Raw genomic sequence first — 16,022 nt, forward strand, 5'->3', positions numbered from 1 at the left:
TGGAACTACAATATAAAAGCACAGATATTGCCTTCCTGGCCAGAGGGATGAATGTCTGTCCCTACACAGCAGGACTCAATAAGATGGCAAAAATGATCTTGAAGTGATTTAACCCTATGCAAAGTACTAAGCCATTTGTGAGTCATAACTTAGTCACTTTCTTTTTAAAATGTTATAGTTTTTATATTTGATAATATTGTCTTATTTAGGGCTACTATTACTGTAGTGTAACACCATGGCCAAAGCAGCTTGGGGAGTAGAGGGTTTATTTGTCTTACACTTCCATATCACTATTCATCATCAAAGGAAGTCAGGACAGGAACTCAAAGAGGGCAGCAACCTGGAGGCTGGAGCTGTGGCAGAAGTCATGGAGGAGTCATAGTTATTCATTTGTTTCTCATGGTTTGCTTAGCCTGATAGAACCCAGGACCACCTTCCCAGGCGCGACATCACCCACAATGCCCTGAGTCTCCCCCATCAATTACTCTTAAAGAAAATACCCTAAAGGCTTGCCTATAGGGCCATCTTATAGATGCATTTTTCTGATTGAAGTCCCTCCTCTCAGACTTTTGCTGGTGTTGAGTTGATATAAAATTAGCCAGCTCAAATGTCTGCGTGCTTGCATAAAAGGCACTGTGATCCCATTCACATTAACTCCCTTTTCCTATATCCTTCTATTCCCACGGACTCTTTGTTCTTCTCAGCTTGTCCTCTTTCCTCCCTCCTTCCCTTCCTCCCTTATTTCCACTCTCTTCCTTCCTTCTCTTCACCCCTGCCCCCAGGTACCCTTGCAAGCTTATGTGTTCATGATTGCAATGGCCATGCCATGCCCAGAAGAAAGCACCCCATCCCACTCCTCCTCACCCTTCAGCTCCTACAGTCAGTCCCTCTACCCCTATTCCACACTATTCTCTGGGTCTTGAAGGAGGCGACATAGATGTCTTTTATGAAGCTGAGCAGTTACTTATCCTCAACATTTGACCATCTGCGAGTCCCACCATGGCAAACTATCTTTTCTTCCTTTTCTCTTTCTTTGCTCTTTTTTTCTTTTTGAGTGTTCACCACAGTTTTCCACAGTGGTGGAGCTATTTTGCTTTTATCCACTGAATGAATAATAGCTTCAATTTACCTCACATTCTCACTCACACTTAATAGTTCTTCATTTTCTTAGTGGGGAAACTTCTTTCTTAGTGTAGTCATCCGATGGGTAGGGGGTGATGTCTCATGGGTTTTAATTCCCAATCCCCTGGCATGTCTTCTTCTAAATGTTGTCTTGATCTTCCAGTCACATGTCTTGAATTACGGTGGCTTATGGTCTGCAGTAACCCATCTTTGTGGGGCTTCAGTCAGACCCAGCTGACTTGCTCTGTTAGTTCCTGAGAGGGGGAGTGTGGTTTGAGAAATGACAGGTAAGGATGCTACGGAAAAGACAGAAACACAGGTTCGAGTCAGGAGAGCAACCTAGTGAAAACTGAACACACCAAGTTTATTCTTCAACATTCTTATATACCCCAACCAAAAATGGGAAGGCTTCTTTATCATGATACAATGGACAAACAGACTTTCTTCCTTAATTCTCCAAATATTTAGTAACCATACTTAGACTAAATCTCTTATTATCTGGCCTTGATGGTTTTAAAAGTAACCACACCTTAGACCAAGTCTCTTGTTATTTAGATAAGACATCCATGATGCCTAAGACCAAATATCTTACAGTAGCCATGCCTTACACCTTTAGGTCTTATTACTATAACTTGGAAGAGAAAGGATAGTTTTGAACTCTGTGACCTTAAGTCAAGATGAATCAAAGACATTCTTGTGGACCCTGACAAGAAATACAGCATCTTTTGCACTATTTCCAGGGGACAGAGTCAGAAGAAAGCTAACATACATGGGATGAAGTCAGCAGGAAGCTAACCAAGCTGTGATGCACAAAGGGAACATGGAGTATTGAAAGAACACGACAGACCAAGCACACAGTGGGGTAGGTGAAAAGTTCCTGTAACCTGGTATTGGGTTTCTCCACCAATGCAATAAATCAGATCAGGCCAAATCTGAGCAAAGCATTCCTGGGTGGTCCCAGGAAAGAGAAGACACAAGGGGAACCATGAGGGGAAGTCTGTGGGACAGACCTTAAGTACCCTCTGGGGGTGTAGTTGCTGCTTGGCGGGCTTTCTTTGGATAGAGTTTGGAGAGGGCAGCTCCAGGGGAGATTCCCAACATCCCAACCTTTTGGGTATATGTGGATGCTGATTCAAGTCTGGCTACTTCATGCCGGGAAAAGATGATGTGGGGAGAGGGAGTTGGGAATCAGTTGAGCTCATGCTCAGTGGGGGGGGGGTATGGCTGGAGAAGCATTTGGTAAGCTTCCATCTTGGAGACCTCAGGAAACTGCTTCTTGAGGAGGCAGAGAAAGTATGTTGCTAGGAGAAAAGATAGATCATTAACCCTGGCTCTGTGAATGGGGCTAGCCATGGAAAAAATGGAACAGAGATGTGCTTTGGTTATACAGAAGAGGCAAGGGTGAATGAGCCCGATGAAAGAGCAGATGCCCTTGAGTCTGGAGAGGTGTTACCAGCACTGATGTCCCAGGGGCTGGTGGGGTTGGCATGCCAAATTGAGGGATGACGTGTTCTTCTGGAGCACCTGAGCCATCACACCTGCTGTTTCGCTGGCGGTAGGAAATTCGTCCATCTGTAAAAGTGTCAACAAGAGTTAGGAGATAACAGAGTTTTTTATGAGTGGGCATGTGGGTAAAGTCAACCTGCCAGTTTTTGTCCAGTTGGTGTCCTCAAAGCTGGTGCAGGGTCTGATGTATTTGGAGGACCAGGCTGGTGCAAGGAATGGTGTATCTGGAGGGACCCTGTGAGTTGGGCTTGACCCCCTGTGGCTTCCTTTTCCAGGAACATGCAGGTGCCTGTATAACAGCTGTATAACAGACTTTTACCTTGGTGTCATAGCAAAAGGCTTTGGCTTTGGATTAAAAGGCATGAATATTTTTCATAGAGCCTGGTATTGGCCAGATGAAACACATCTTTAAGTCTAAATTCACTGACCAAAAGAGGTTGGGCAAGTGGAGGAGGTGGGAGTTTGAATGTGCCTGCAAGGCTCCATATCCTCTTTCATGTTAACTTGTTTCAGAGAGGAATTCAGAGAGGAACTTTCAGCAGAGTATTGTCATACGTGTCTAGATGAAATACAGTAATGCTGAAGAAGCATCCACGTACTCCTAAACTCCAGGACCAGTAAAATCCACATAAATTTAAGAACGCCTGAAAATTGTACCCAGTGCTTTGTCAGTTTATCAAAGTTGCATTTATCAATGCTAAAACTCTGAACCCAAACCTCCAAAGTTACATCTGAAACCTGTTGATCCCATACCAAGAAGTCTATGAACGAGGCACACCTGTCTGTACTTTTAACTCCCATTATTAACCTGGAAGGACTTGATATGAAAAGAGGCTTCTAGCTTGAAACTTGTCTTTATTTCTTCTTGAGACACTCAGTATTAATTCCTCTATTCCCACACTCTAACCCCCTGGGTTACTTACAACCACTCTCCATTTTACTTACTTTGATTTAGTATCACATTATTTATATGTTATGCCATGTTGTAATCTCTTCCACAATTCTGTCTGTCTGTCTCTTTCCATCTGTTTTATTGTGACAAGGGTAAGGTAATTCTGAATTCAGATACATATTAATAATATACTAAAATATCATTCTGGCAATCAGGTGATCGAAGGACATCATTAGCACAGCTAAATTCTCTAGGAGTGCATTCTCAGGAGGGTTTCATTTTTATCTATGCAATGATGGCTGTATAACTATACAGTAGTTGGCGTTTCTTCTGATATCCTGTAACTGACAAGTGGTCAGTTTGCTTCACACTTATGTGGACAAGTGATGCTAGCTTCTGGTTGTTTTTTTTTCCACTTAGTTCACACTTTGCGGCATAAAAGCGTTTGTAATCATCTTTACTAGAAATCTCACCTCAAATCTGTTATTCTTAGCAGAGCTATTGCAAATTCCCAGTAGCCACAAACAGCTAATTTTCAGTGTTCTCACAGCACCGTTTGAATCTTCTGCTTAGTGCATCAGACTTCTGTTCAGTCTATTGACATTTCTAATTTATCCCCTCAGCTTTTATTGGCTGAAGGATTGCCTACTTAAGTGTGCTACTGAGCAAACTTCATACTTGGAATGCCTATTCACACATTACCCGTGTTAAGCTACAGTATGTTGAAAAAGAAGGAGTTTATGTGGCAGGAACTTTAACATTAACAAATTTCCTACACTACAACTTCTTTCTTTCTTTCTTTCTTTCTTTCTTTCTTTCTTTCTTTCTTTCTTTCTTCCTTTCTTTCTTTGGGGGGTTTGAGATAGGGTTTCTCTTATACACTAGTCATGATCTTAGGTTTGGTTGAAAAATGTGGCAGAATTGGCATTGAATAAAATGGTTGCCATCAAAGAGTGACAACTGAGGAGGCTTCACTGCATCTTCAGTGCAGTGTGAGACCCTAACACATGCTTCCCCTCACTTCATCATCATCGGTGGTCTCGGGGCACGAGCATGCTCCCCACACTGTGAGTGTGCACCTCTTGTCTTCTGGAACTCACATCCAGCAGAATGATGCCACCGTCATGGAGCTGTGAGTGCCTGATACAATTCCACTGTGACTACAGACAGTGACTTTCTTCTTCTTTTTCACTTGTGACATGAGGATGCCTGACTTGGAATTTGTAGTAGTTGCTCTAAGGCGCAAGGCCTGAAACTCCTTGGAGGAGTTAGCACATCCCACAAACCTAAGTGCTCCAGCCTCTGTAGCTCTGAGAGAGGAAATCCTCAACTCAGGTGAACATTGCTGTACCTGCATGGAGTTTCAGGACAATGCTGGAAGCTCCCTCATCATTATTGTTCCTGTCGTATCAATCATGCTTTTTGTTAATTATTATTCTTTTAAGATCCACATTCATGTTTTCATTTCTATGTTTCACAGCTTCCTTCACAGCATGGGTGTTTCTGGAGGATTTTGTAGTTTCAATTCATGTCAAATAGCACCAAGGACTTTCACACATTTTTATTTTCACAACATGACACAGAGTATTTCCTGGGAGTGTAGTGTGGTGGGGAGAATTCCTCAGATTTTTAATTCAATATTGATTGCTTTGTTTACCTGTGCTATGAAAAGTAACTTAAAACAGATGATTAAAGGAAGAATAACAAAAAGTTCATAATAGATTGATCACATATTACATCTTCTGTTTGAAAGAACGTGGAAACTGTGTGGTCATAATGGACACCGTGTTCAGTACCTGTGGGAAAACCCTTAATTACAAGTGTGGGTGGTTGTGGACGAAGAGAACAGAGTGTTCATACCGGATTTCCTTTCGCCTCTCAGAGCTTGTCACTGTTTTTAGTTTACATCTTGTGTCTACAATGGACTCATCAAGAGTCTATGGCAGTTTAAAGACATCTAGGACCCCAGAGTATCAGCCTGTATCACCCTCATCTCTTCCCTCAAGTAAGTGACTTTATTTCTCTTTTTTGGCATTTGAGTATCATCTAGAGTTAAGATTTTCATTATATTTCAGTTTTGTTTTTATCTTTTTTTATTTTTAAATTTAAATTTGAGGGCTGGAGAGATGGCTCAACCATTAAAGGCTAGGCTCACAACCAAAAAAATATATTTCAGTTTTTAAAAATAATTTAAAATTTAATTTTACATTCCAACCACATTTCTCCCTCTCACCCCTCCTCCCGCCCCCCCCCCCCATTGCCTCAGTCCACTCCTCCTCATGAGTAAGGGCTCCCATGAGGAGTCAACAAATTCTGGCACAACAGGTTGGGGCAGGGCCAGGCCCCTCTCCCATGCCTTAAGGCTGAGCATGCCATCCCACCATAGGGAATCAGCTCCGACAAGCTAGCTCATGTACCAGGTTTGTAATGCAGTCCTACTGCCAGGGGCCCCTCAGATAGTTCAAGCTTCACAAGTGTCTCCCACATATGGAGGGCCTAGTTCAGTCCCCTGGAGTCTCCACTGCTGTAGGTCTAGAGTTCATGAGTTTCCACGAGCTTGGTTGAAACATAAACAGAGCTTCTCCTATTCAGTTTAAATTCTTCAGTTCTCCCACAGTTCTCCAGAGTGGTCTGTAGATTTCCCCTTGGTAATCTTGGTCTCCCTTGCTCATGTATGTCCTCCTCCCTCTCATCAACTGGATTCCCGGAGCTCAGCCTGATGCTTGGTTGTGAATCTCTGTTTCTGGTTCCATCAATTACTATGATGATAGGTGGGGTAGTCACCAATCTGATTACAGGGCTTGGTCAGTTTGGGAATCCTTTCCACTATTGCTAAGAGTCTTAGCTGGGGTCATCCCTGTGTATTCTTGGGAGTTACCCTAGTACCAGGATTCTCCCTATCACCATAGTTGCTCTCTCTATTAAGATGTCTCTTTCATTGCTCTTCCACTGCATCCCTCACAACCATTGCACTCACTCACGTTCTCATCCTCCTTCCCCTTAACACCCACACCCTAAGTTTATTCAGTGGATCTCATCTAATTTTCCTTCCCAGGGTGATCCATGTGTCCCTCTTAGGGTCTTCCTTCTCTGTGGATTATAGTCTGGTTATCTTTTGCTTTACATCTAATATCCATTTATGAGTGAATAGATACTGTTTTTGTCATTATGAGTCTGGGTTACTTCATTCAGGATGGTTTTTTATAGTTCCATCGTTTGCCTGCAATTTCATGAGGTCATCATTTTTTTACAGCCAAGTAGTACTCCACTGTGTAAATGTACCACATTTTCTTAATCCATTCTTTGGTTGAGGGGCATCTAGGTTGTTTCCAGGTTCTGGCTACTACAAATAAAGTTGCTATGATTATTGTTAATCAAGCATCCTTGTAGTATGAGTGTGCATCCTTTGGGTATTTGCCCAAGAGTGGTATTGCTGTGTCTTGAGGTAGATTGATTCCCCATTTTCTGAGAAAGTGAATACTGATTTCCAAAGCAACTATACAAGTTTGCACTACTATCAGGAGTGGAGGAATATTCTCCTGACTCCACATCCTCTCCAACATAAGCTATTTTTTTTTGTCTTAGCCATTCTGGAATATTTCAGTTTTAAATGATTGCTTTGGGATGGTGGGATGACTCCTCAGGTGAGATCACTTGCTTTAAAAACCTGACAACCACCTCCTAAGAGCTGTTCTCTGATATCTACACCTAGTGTGGCATGCACACACCTGTAGCCACATGTAGAGATACACATACACACACACACACACACACACACACACACACACACACACACCTGCAATTATTCTCAAAGAGGTAGACACCTATAGTTACACACAGATAGTAATCCATACACACACACTTATTCACACATACCTACAGGCATATGCTCACTCACACATTCATCACAATACTCTCTCTCTCTTAAACACACACACACACACACAAATTAATTAATAAAAAAGAACCTATTGTTCTGAAGCAGTGGTTCTATTAGTGTTGACTAGTGAAGGTTATCTTGCCTTCAGGTAACTGCAACTTCAGAGAGAAAAAAACCTTACACATCACCATTTTATTCAAGTAGCCTTCATGACACACGGACAGAGCTTCTTCTATTCAGTTATAGTTGCAAGACCCTGAAGAAATAGTATTTTCCCTATGTGAACAGAAGACTGAGGTAGAGACACTATAGACTTGTGGTAAGAGCTTGCCCATTCCAGACACTGGTACAGAACACAAACAATTTAACTCAGCCTTAGGGCAGCTGCACCCCTAGCAGTCAACACTGGGTAAATCAACCCTCACCTCTGACAGAGAGGTTAGTAATTGGCGTGAAAGAAATGTGCAAGACTCAGTAACACTCAAAAGGATGATGGGTAAGGCTGATTAATACTCAAAGGATAACATGACAAGGGGGGGGGGTTATGAAAAAGGAACCAGAAACTGAGGCAGAAATGTGTCAAATTGTCATGATATAGTTTTGTATTCTGTGACCTTACTAAAACCAATGACATTGTAACATTTTCAATTTGACATTATTACGATATTTTGAAAATGATGTGATTATCAACATTTCAGGACTTTTGTTAGGAACTATTAAATTATAAAAGTTACAATCAGGAAAATGTCTTAGAGTCATCAGATCAGCTCATTGTTGTCTTCACATGAGGGTGAGGGGAAAGAGGTTTCGACACTGCTGGGAGTATTCTATTTGTGCAATGATAGGAAGAGGTATGGTTAATGATGGGAAGGGCCTTGCTGAAATGGGTGTAGAAAGCAAAGGCTAAGAATGTCAATGAGATTTCCTCAACACTACTATTCATGATTCCAAATCTAGAGACTTACATACCATCAGCTTGAACAGAAACCTAAAGAACAAAGGCAGTAGAAAAAAACCAGAGGACAAACACAGTAGTGAAAAAATTAAACAACCTTGACCAACTTAGCTAAACAACCAACTGCAGGTAATTCACAGCATAGTGGTTAGCTCCCCCAGTACAGAAAAAGTGACATGGGAAGTGACCTGCTTTGTAGCCAAGTGACCAAAGGTTTGCTTTGATAGGAGGAAGAATAAAATGTGCATGCATTTACTCAGAGATAAGTACCTACTATGTGTGAAGGAAGTACTGCTCTAGATGACGAGGTTGCATCTGTAAACAAAAGGAACTATCCTTTTCCTTGTAGAGTTTATATGACTGTCTGTGTGTAGTCAGTGAGATATGAACACCTGCCTCAGAGAGTGTGTGATATTGAATGCCAGCAAGAAAAATCATTTAAATGGAAATTAAGGTTTTTGTTTAGAGATGGCTTCACATCAAGCGGAGTGATCATGGCAGGCATGATGCTGGAGTCATGTTCTGGATGTTGTTGGGAGACTGGACTGAGTATCTGAGAGATGGGTCCTCTGGGAAGCTAGACCTGCAAATGCAAAGGGGGAATATACCTGTCATGCTCTATGTGAACTTGCATGCCTGGTGAGCCGTGGAGATCAAGTCAGGATGAATGATGACAGATGGAAAGGCATTTGGAAGACATTCCATAGGCCCACATTGTCTTGAGGGAAAAGCCATTGACATGTCTTGAACAGTGAGGATGACATAGCATTCTGTGGACCCTAAAGCAGAGACTTTTATAAAACTAATGTTCATGTGGCCTCTTCAATGATTAATGACTGTTCTCTTCGATCTAATCTCATGAACAGTCCCAATGAGCCCATCTTCCAGGACAGGGTATCTCTGCAGCTTCTTACATCTTAGGGATAAGAAACAGTGATTTCCAAAGTCACTAAAATAATTTATATTTCGTTAAAATAAACCAAACCAAACCCAAACAAAAACAACAAAACAAAAATGCTTTTAGGCAAGAAGAAAGAAAGAAAGCAAGAGGGAAGGAAGGAAGGAAAGAAAGAAAAAGAAAGATAGAAAGAAAGAAGAAAAGAAGGAAGAAAGCTACTGTTTATTAAATAGTGCTTTGTGTGTGTATGTGTATGTACCTGTTTGTAAAACAGTGCACACAGAGAAAAACACTATCTCCAGTTTCAGTCAGTCCACTGGGAGTATTAGAAAGAGTCCTTGTTGTTAAGGGAGGTCTTATGAGGTGACAAATCCACCGTTGACTTTTGTCTCATATGTTCTCAAGTGGATTTAACAAATGTATTCTTTGTACTTCCTAGATGCCTGTCAGTGCCCACACTGGCATAAGTTGGCTCTGAAACTCAGCTGTGCTGGGCTGATCCTTCTTTTCTTGAGCCTGATTGGACTCAGTGTCTTAGGTAAGTGAGGCTATTGTTTTTGCTTCATAATTTCCCCACATAAGCATTAGTCTTCTTCAGAGCCTTTGGACACCTTGAGCCTAGGGGAATGTCAAAGACATTGAATGTTATAGGACAGCATCCCTTGTCCACTATGGAAACTTAATAATTCTCCCATACTTCTTAATTTCTTGAGAAACATTACTTATAACAATGCTTCTTATAATACACACCTTAGTGTGTCATATGTGCACCTAGAACTGTAGAGAATGTCACAAAAATTATGACTAAAAGTCTCCATATTTACCTTATTACATGTCTTCTAAACCTTCTCTTGGGATGGGTGTGGCTGAAGGTGAGCAAGCTCGGGTGTGACTGAGCCATCTAAGAGTGTCAGCAGCGCCCACAGACTAACTGACTTGTCAACCAGATCTTACGCAACCTCAGAATTGTGTGAATCCGTGTGTTCCCTGCTTTTCCGTTCATATGTTCTGCCTCCACACTTGTCCCTTAATCCAGTTTGTTGATATTTTTATCCTCAGTCCATATATTCAGGTTTTAAATGACTTGATTTCCTGGAGTGAGAAATATTGTTTATCTACAGTGACTGTGCCTGAATTTACCAATGCCTCAGCTGCTGACTACACCTCCAGTCATCACCTTGCTGTTGAGGCCCTAGGGAGCCTTCATGTCCCACTGCCCACCTCTGCCACTGTCTCAGCCACCTCCATGTACAGTGGCAAATGCTATTTTTGACTAAATCTCTATTTTTTTAAATTTTACCAATAAAGACTTGTAAGGAGTATGGTTTTTCCTCCTGCCGCCGCTGGTCTGTCCTGCTGCCGCGGCAGCCCCAATTAACACACAGAGACTCTGTATTAGATATAATTCTGTTGGCTAGGTACTAGTTTCTTATCGGCTAGCTCTGTCTTAAGTATTAACCCATTTTTGTTGATCTATGTATTTCACGTGGTCTTACCAACTAGAGGTGGCTGGCAGTTCTGCCTTCTCCAGACTCTCCATCTTGGCTCCTCCTTCCTACTTCCTCTTTCCTCCTTGTCTCCTAGTCCCTCCTATCTTCCTTTCCTATTGGCCAACAGTGCTTTATCCATTAACCAGTATGAGAAACAAATATACATAATGACATCTCCCATCAAAGACTCAGGAGCCAGATGCTGGGGTGAAACCTGCTAGCTCAGAGGGGCAGAGAAACCAGCTGGCTCACCTTCCTTCTCTTTCTTTCTTTTTTTGTTTTGAGTTATTTTTTCTTATTATACATATCAATCCCAGTTCCCTCTCCCTCCTTCCCTCCCATGCCCCCATCCCCTCTCCCATCCCATTTCCACCCCCACTCCACAGGGAGGGTGATGCCTTCCAGGAGGGATCATCAAAATCTGTCAAGTCATTTGGAGTAAGGCCTAGGCCCTCCCTCCTATCTCTAGGCTAAGAGAGTGTCCCTCCATGGGGAATGTGCTCCCAAAGTCCATTCGTGCACCAGGGATACATCCTGGTTCAACTGTCAGAGGTCCCTTAGACTGCCCAGGCCTTCTAACTGAGACCCATGTTCAGGGGGGGTCTGAGTCCACCCAATGCTGGTTTCCCAGCTATCAGTCTGGGGATCCATAATCTCCCCCTTGTTCAGGTCAGCTGTCTCTGTGGGTTTCTGTAGCCTGGTCTTGACCTTTTTGCTTATCACTTCTCCCTCTCTGCAACTGGATTCCAGGAGTTCAACTCAGTGTTTAGCTGTGGTGTCTGCTTTTGTTTCTATCAGCTACTCGATGAGGGCTGTATGATGGCATATAAATTAGTTATCGATCTCATTATCAGGGAAAGGCATTTAAGGTAGCCCTTCCACTGTTGCTCAGATTGTTAGTTGGGGTCATCGTTGTAGGTCTCTGGACATTTCTCTAGAGTCAGTTTTCTCTTCAAACCTACAATGGCTCCCTCTATCATAATCTCTCTCTCTCTTCTAGTCTATTTATTCCCTGACTCAATCTTCCTAGTCCCATATTTTGTTTTGGAATATTCCTTTACATTGTATGAAAACGTTTTGCCATTATTATTGGTTTAATAAAGAGCTGAATGATCAGTAGTTAGGCAGGACTTCTGGGGACAGAGGGGCGTCAGGGAAGAAGAAAGGCAGAGTCACCAGTCAGATGCAGAGGAAGCAGGATGGGCAATGTAGACTAAAGGTAATTGAACCACGTAAAAGAACATAGATTAAAAGGTATGGGCTAATTTAAGTTCTAAGAACTTGTTAGGACCAAGCCTGAGCTAAGCCCAAGCTTTCATAATTAACAATAAGTCTCTGTGTCGCTGTTTGTGTGCTCTCAGACCAAAGAAACCATCTGAAACAAAATTTCCTCTACCCAGATGTCCCTCCCTTCTACTTCCTGTGCCTCTCTCTCTCCAAACTCCTGACTTTCCCTCACTCTCTATGGTTACTTCCAGTCAACTGGTTGCTTGCTCTGCCTCTTGACCTATCTTAATAACACAATCTTGGGGTTCACAGAGTGATCAAAAATCCCGCAACAGAGAAATAAAATACATGTTCTACCATTCGTTTCAGCATTTGATTCTCTTTGTGTGTTTTCTTATTTACTAGTGCGATTCTTAGTGCAAAACCCACCAATAGCAAAATTCAGTGTGGCTACTCAAGAGAACAGGACTGAACCAGCAGGTAATTGTGTGGCTTGAATTTCCTGAGAATAAGAGGGGATTCTTGATAAGTACTGTGAGTTACCTCAGCCAATGTTCAGAACATCCCTCCATGAAGGCACTACGTCACCTCAGTTTGACTGAGAAAACAGCCATAACATGTTAAAAACTCGTGAAGAGTCACGCAGTTTACGAGCTTGGTGCTGGGAACTTCACTGAAGCTGTGTGACCTTGAAGTCTATGATCTTAGGCACCTGGCCATGCTGCTTCAGGCTGCTGGTGTACTTGACCCTTAATAGGCAAATATCAAGTTAAGAAGTTGAATATTTGGTCATTTTTATGAACATGCCAAACATTTTACTTTGTCTGAATTAATAGAAACAGCACATAAAATGAATATGTGTTATTAATTAGGATTACTGACACATGGCAGCATTAACCTTGTTCCAGCATGCTCTAAGGAAGCTGCTGTGTGGAGTTGCTTGTGGTGCAGCAGGAACAGGGCAGAAATAAATAATCTTCTTTCTTACTCTAGGGGGATCAGCCATGCTCAAGTGCCCGAGAGAGTGGCATTCATACCGGAAGAAATGCTTATTTATTTCTCAAACTTCCGGACCTTGGGCCGAGGGTCTGGCTGACTGCTCTGAGAAAGAGGCCACTTTGCTGATCATTGAAGATGAAGGAGAACTGGTAAATTTCTGTTAGAGCATAACCTTTTTATTTCCTCACTATTATTCTTTTATTATTTTTCTTATTTTACATATCAATCCCGGTTCCATCACCTTCCCATCCTCCCATCCTCTCATGCCCCCAATCCCCTCCCCTCCCATTCCCTACCCACACAGGGAGGGTGATGCCTTCCAGGAGGGATCATCAAAATCTGTCAAGTCATTTGGAGTAGGGACATGGCCCTGCCTCCTGTCTCTAGGTTAAGGGATTTTCTCTCCATGTGGAATGTTTTCCCAAAGTCCTTTTGTGCACCAGGGATACATCCTGGTTCCACTGCCAGAGGTCCGTTACACTGCCCAGGCCTTTTAATTAAGACCCATTTTCAGGGGGTCTGAGTCAGTCCTATGATAGTTTCCCAGCTATTAGTCTGGGTGCCCATGAGCTCCCCCTTGTTCAGGTCAGCTGTCTCTGTGGGTTTCTGTAGCCAGGTCTTGACCTTTTTGCTTATCACTCCTTTTTCTCTGCAACTGCATTCCAGGAGTTCAGCTCAGTGTTTAGCTGTGGGTGTCTGCTTCTGTTTCCATCAGCTCCTAGATGAAGGCTCTAGGATGGCATATAAGCTGGCTATCAATCTCATTATCAGGGAAGGGCATTTAAGATAGCCTCTCTGGACATTTCTCTAGAGTTAGTTTTCTGTAATGGCTCTCTCTATCATGGTATCTATTTTCTTGCTCTCATCTATTCATCCTCCGATTCAATCCTCCTTTTCCCTCATGTTCTCCTCTCCCCTCCTCTTCTCCCCTTCTCTTTCTCCCAACTCCCTCTCCACTCACCCCCCCCCCAATATGCTCAGGAGATCTTGTCCCTTTCCCCTTCTGTGGGAGACCTTGTATGAATCTCTTAGGGTCCTCCTTGTATCCTAGCTTTTCTGGTGGTATGAATTGCAGGCTGGTGATCCTTTGCTCTGTGTCACAATCCATATGTGAGTGAGTACATACCATGTAGAACATAACCCTTTGTAAAAGCTGTGCTGGCATCTCTGGACTGTAACCACTTGTCTGTGCTGAGGAAGTGGAGACTGGGGTTTTAAACTCCCCATAGTCTGAGAGACTAATTGGATCCATGATTTAATAAAAGTACAAATACAGAGGGATGACTTTCACGAAGGAGAGAGAATTATGCTGGTGAGGAGGTATCATGGACTTCAAATAGCAGCAACGGTGTTTTAGAAAGTTAGTAGAAGCAAATAAGTCAGGAATAAACAATTGAAGATTAAGTCTCCCACTATGTTTTAATTATAGAGATTCATTCATGCTTTCTCAAAGAGAAAAGGACATCAGTTTTTTATTGGACTAAACTATGTACCAGTGGAGAAGATTTGGAAGTGGGTAAATGGCTCTACTTTAAATCCTGATCGGTAAGTATTAAATGAGCTAGTTTGAATATTCAGTTCACATCCATGTCATTGAAAATTTAATTTTGTAGTTTTAATTAAGTTTATAAACTCTTGAGAGGGTCAGAATAGGCTGAAAAGACAGTTTCCAGATTGTTTGAAAATTTTCATGTACAAGGTAGACATCGATCCTTTATAATTGTGTATGTGTGTGTGCGCATGTGTGTTTGTACTTATTTCCAATAGACTTTTAAAGGACAAGATTAACTTCGTAGGGTTGGAGATAAAATATCTTAAAATTCCTATCTGGAGTGCAAAGTTTTTTTTCTTTCTTTTTTCAGTTTTATACTTTCTACACTTATATAAAATTAAAATCTTTCTTTTGTTTTATTTTTGTATACCTGAGTGTATGTATGTGTATGCTGTATTGCATGGGCTCATAAAGGTCAGAAGGGGGCATCAGATTCTTTGGAACTGGAGTTTCAGGTGGTTGTGAGCTTCCATGTGTTTCCTGGACCTTGAATCTGGGTCCTCTGCAAGAGCAGTAAACACTCTTCACCTCTCAGCCATCTCTTCATCACACTGTGTAATCTACAGCATCCTTTAAAGTCTAAAGAAGAATAATGGCTGATGGCGATGATTGTAAGAAAATCCTAAACGCTAGGTGCAGCTCTTCTTTGCTCTTTAGAGTACAAATCATGGGCACTAATGAAGACAACAGCTGTGGTGTCATCTCACAGACAGAAGTGTTTTCTGACTTCTGCTCTGCAGACAACCGCTGGATCTGCCAAAAAAAACTGAAACGTGTCTGAAATCCTGTGTCCTGACTCCTGATTGCAAAGCTCATCTCTATTACTTTACCTTCCACACCAGATGTCTGCATTGAACTGTCAAGGCTGTCGGCCCTCCCAGCACAGCAATACAAAGTATGCACTATAAAACCTCTGTGACTCTTACAGATGCTCAGGTCCAAAGTCTTTATTCTGTAAATGTACACCGACACAGATTTACCCTTCTGAGACAGGTGCTCTACAGGAGAAAGCCCAGGCCAGCAGGGTGTACTGTGGCCTTTGCTGACCTCCATGACTGAGTCATTTGCAAACAGCTGCAGAAAATTGCTTATAAAGCCCTCATTTCTACCCTGCACTCCAAGCCATCTCACATCTGGGCTGTAGAACCTCCTCGATTAAAGTCTTTACTCTGACACCAGAGGCTCAGAGCTGGGAAGGGAAGAGTTTGTTTTTATTGACACCTCCAAATTGACTAATATGATACTGACAGTAATGCTAGATAAACTGAGCTCTGTCCATGTGATGCCTCCCACCCTGCAGGGATGTACCACCAGAACCTGGGCAGATGCTGGTGCATTGGTCCTGGGCTTGTGAGCCTGCAGAGCTGTGAGACAGGAGGGTCTCTTCTCCTCCAAGTTCTTGTTCTGGCAAAACAAAACATGGCTCAGTGGTTAAGGGCCCTTGTCACGTCCATATTATCAGGGTTCTCTAGAGTAGTAGAACTTATAGAAAAAAATCTCT

The 16,022-nt window shown here is 42.3% G+C and overlaps 1 protein-coding gene across 2 annotated transcripts; it reads left to right on the plus strand.

Annotated features, from left to right (window-relative positions):
- Positions 1–1,864: 1,864 nt before the first annotated feature.
- Positions 1,865–16,022, plus strand: LOC127213023 (killer cell lectin-like receptor subfamily B member 1F). Of its 2 annotated transcripts, XM_051173254.1 has the most exons (7): positions 1,865–1,984; positions 5,403–5,525; positions 9,693–9,791; positions 12,376–12,450; positions 12,964–13,118; positions 14,399–14,514; positions 15,179–16,022. In XM_051173254.1, exons 2-7 carry the CDS (start codon positions 5,441–5,443, stop codon positions 15,300–15,302), a joined length of 654 nt encoding a protein of 217 aa, XP_051029211.1. In that variant the 5' UTR covers positions 1,865–1,984; positions 5,403–5,440; the 3' UTR covers positions 15,303–16,022. The 2 variants fall into 2 exon arrangements, with proteins under 2 accessions (XP_051029211.1, XP_051029212.1); XM_051173255.1 differs by lacking the exon at positions 12,376–12,450.

This window comes from Phodopus roborovskii, unplaced genomic scaffold (assembly GCF_943737965.1).
Source record: "Phodopus roborovskii unplaced genomic scaffold, PHOROB, whole genome shotgun sequence".
Classification (NCBI taxonomy): domain Eukaryota; kingdom Metazoa; phylum Chordata; class Mammalia; order Rodentia; family Cricetidae; genus Phodopus; species Phodopus roborovskii.

Bases quoted from the DNA above. Each gene is read 5' to 3' on its own strand.
- LOC127213023 (XM_051173254.1), top strand. From the start codon at position 5,441: ATGGACTCATCAAGAGTCTATGGCAGTTTAAAGACATCTAGGACCCCA. The intron at 5,526-9,692 runs GTAAGTGACTTT...TGTACTTCCTAG, and splicing joins ACCCTCATCTCTTCCCTCAA to ATGCCTGTCAGTGCCCACAC. The intron at 12,451-12,963 runs GTAATTGTGTGG...TTCTTACTCTAG, and splicing joins GAACAGGACTGAACCAGCAG to GGGGATCAGCCATGCTCAAG.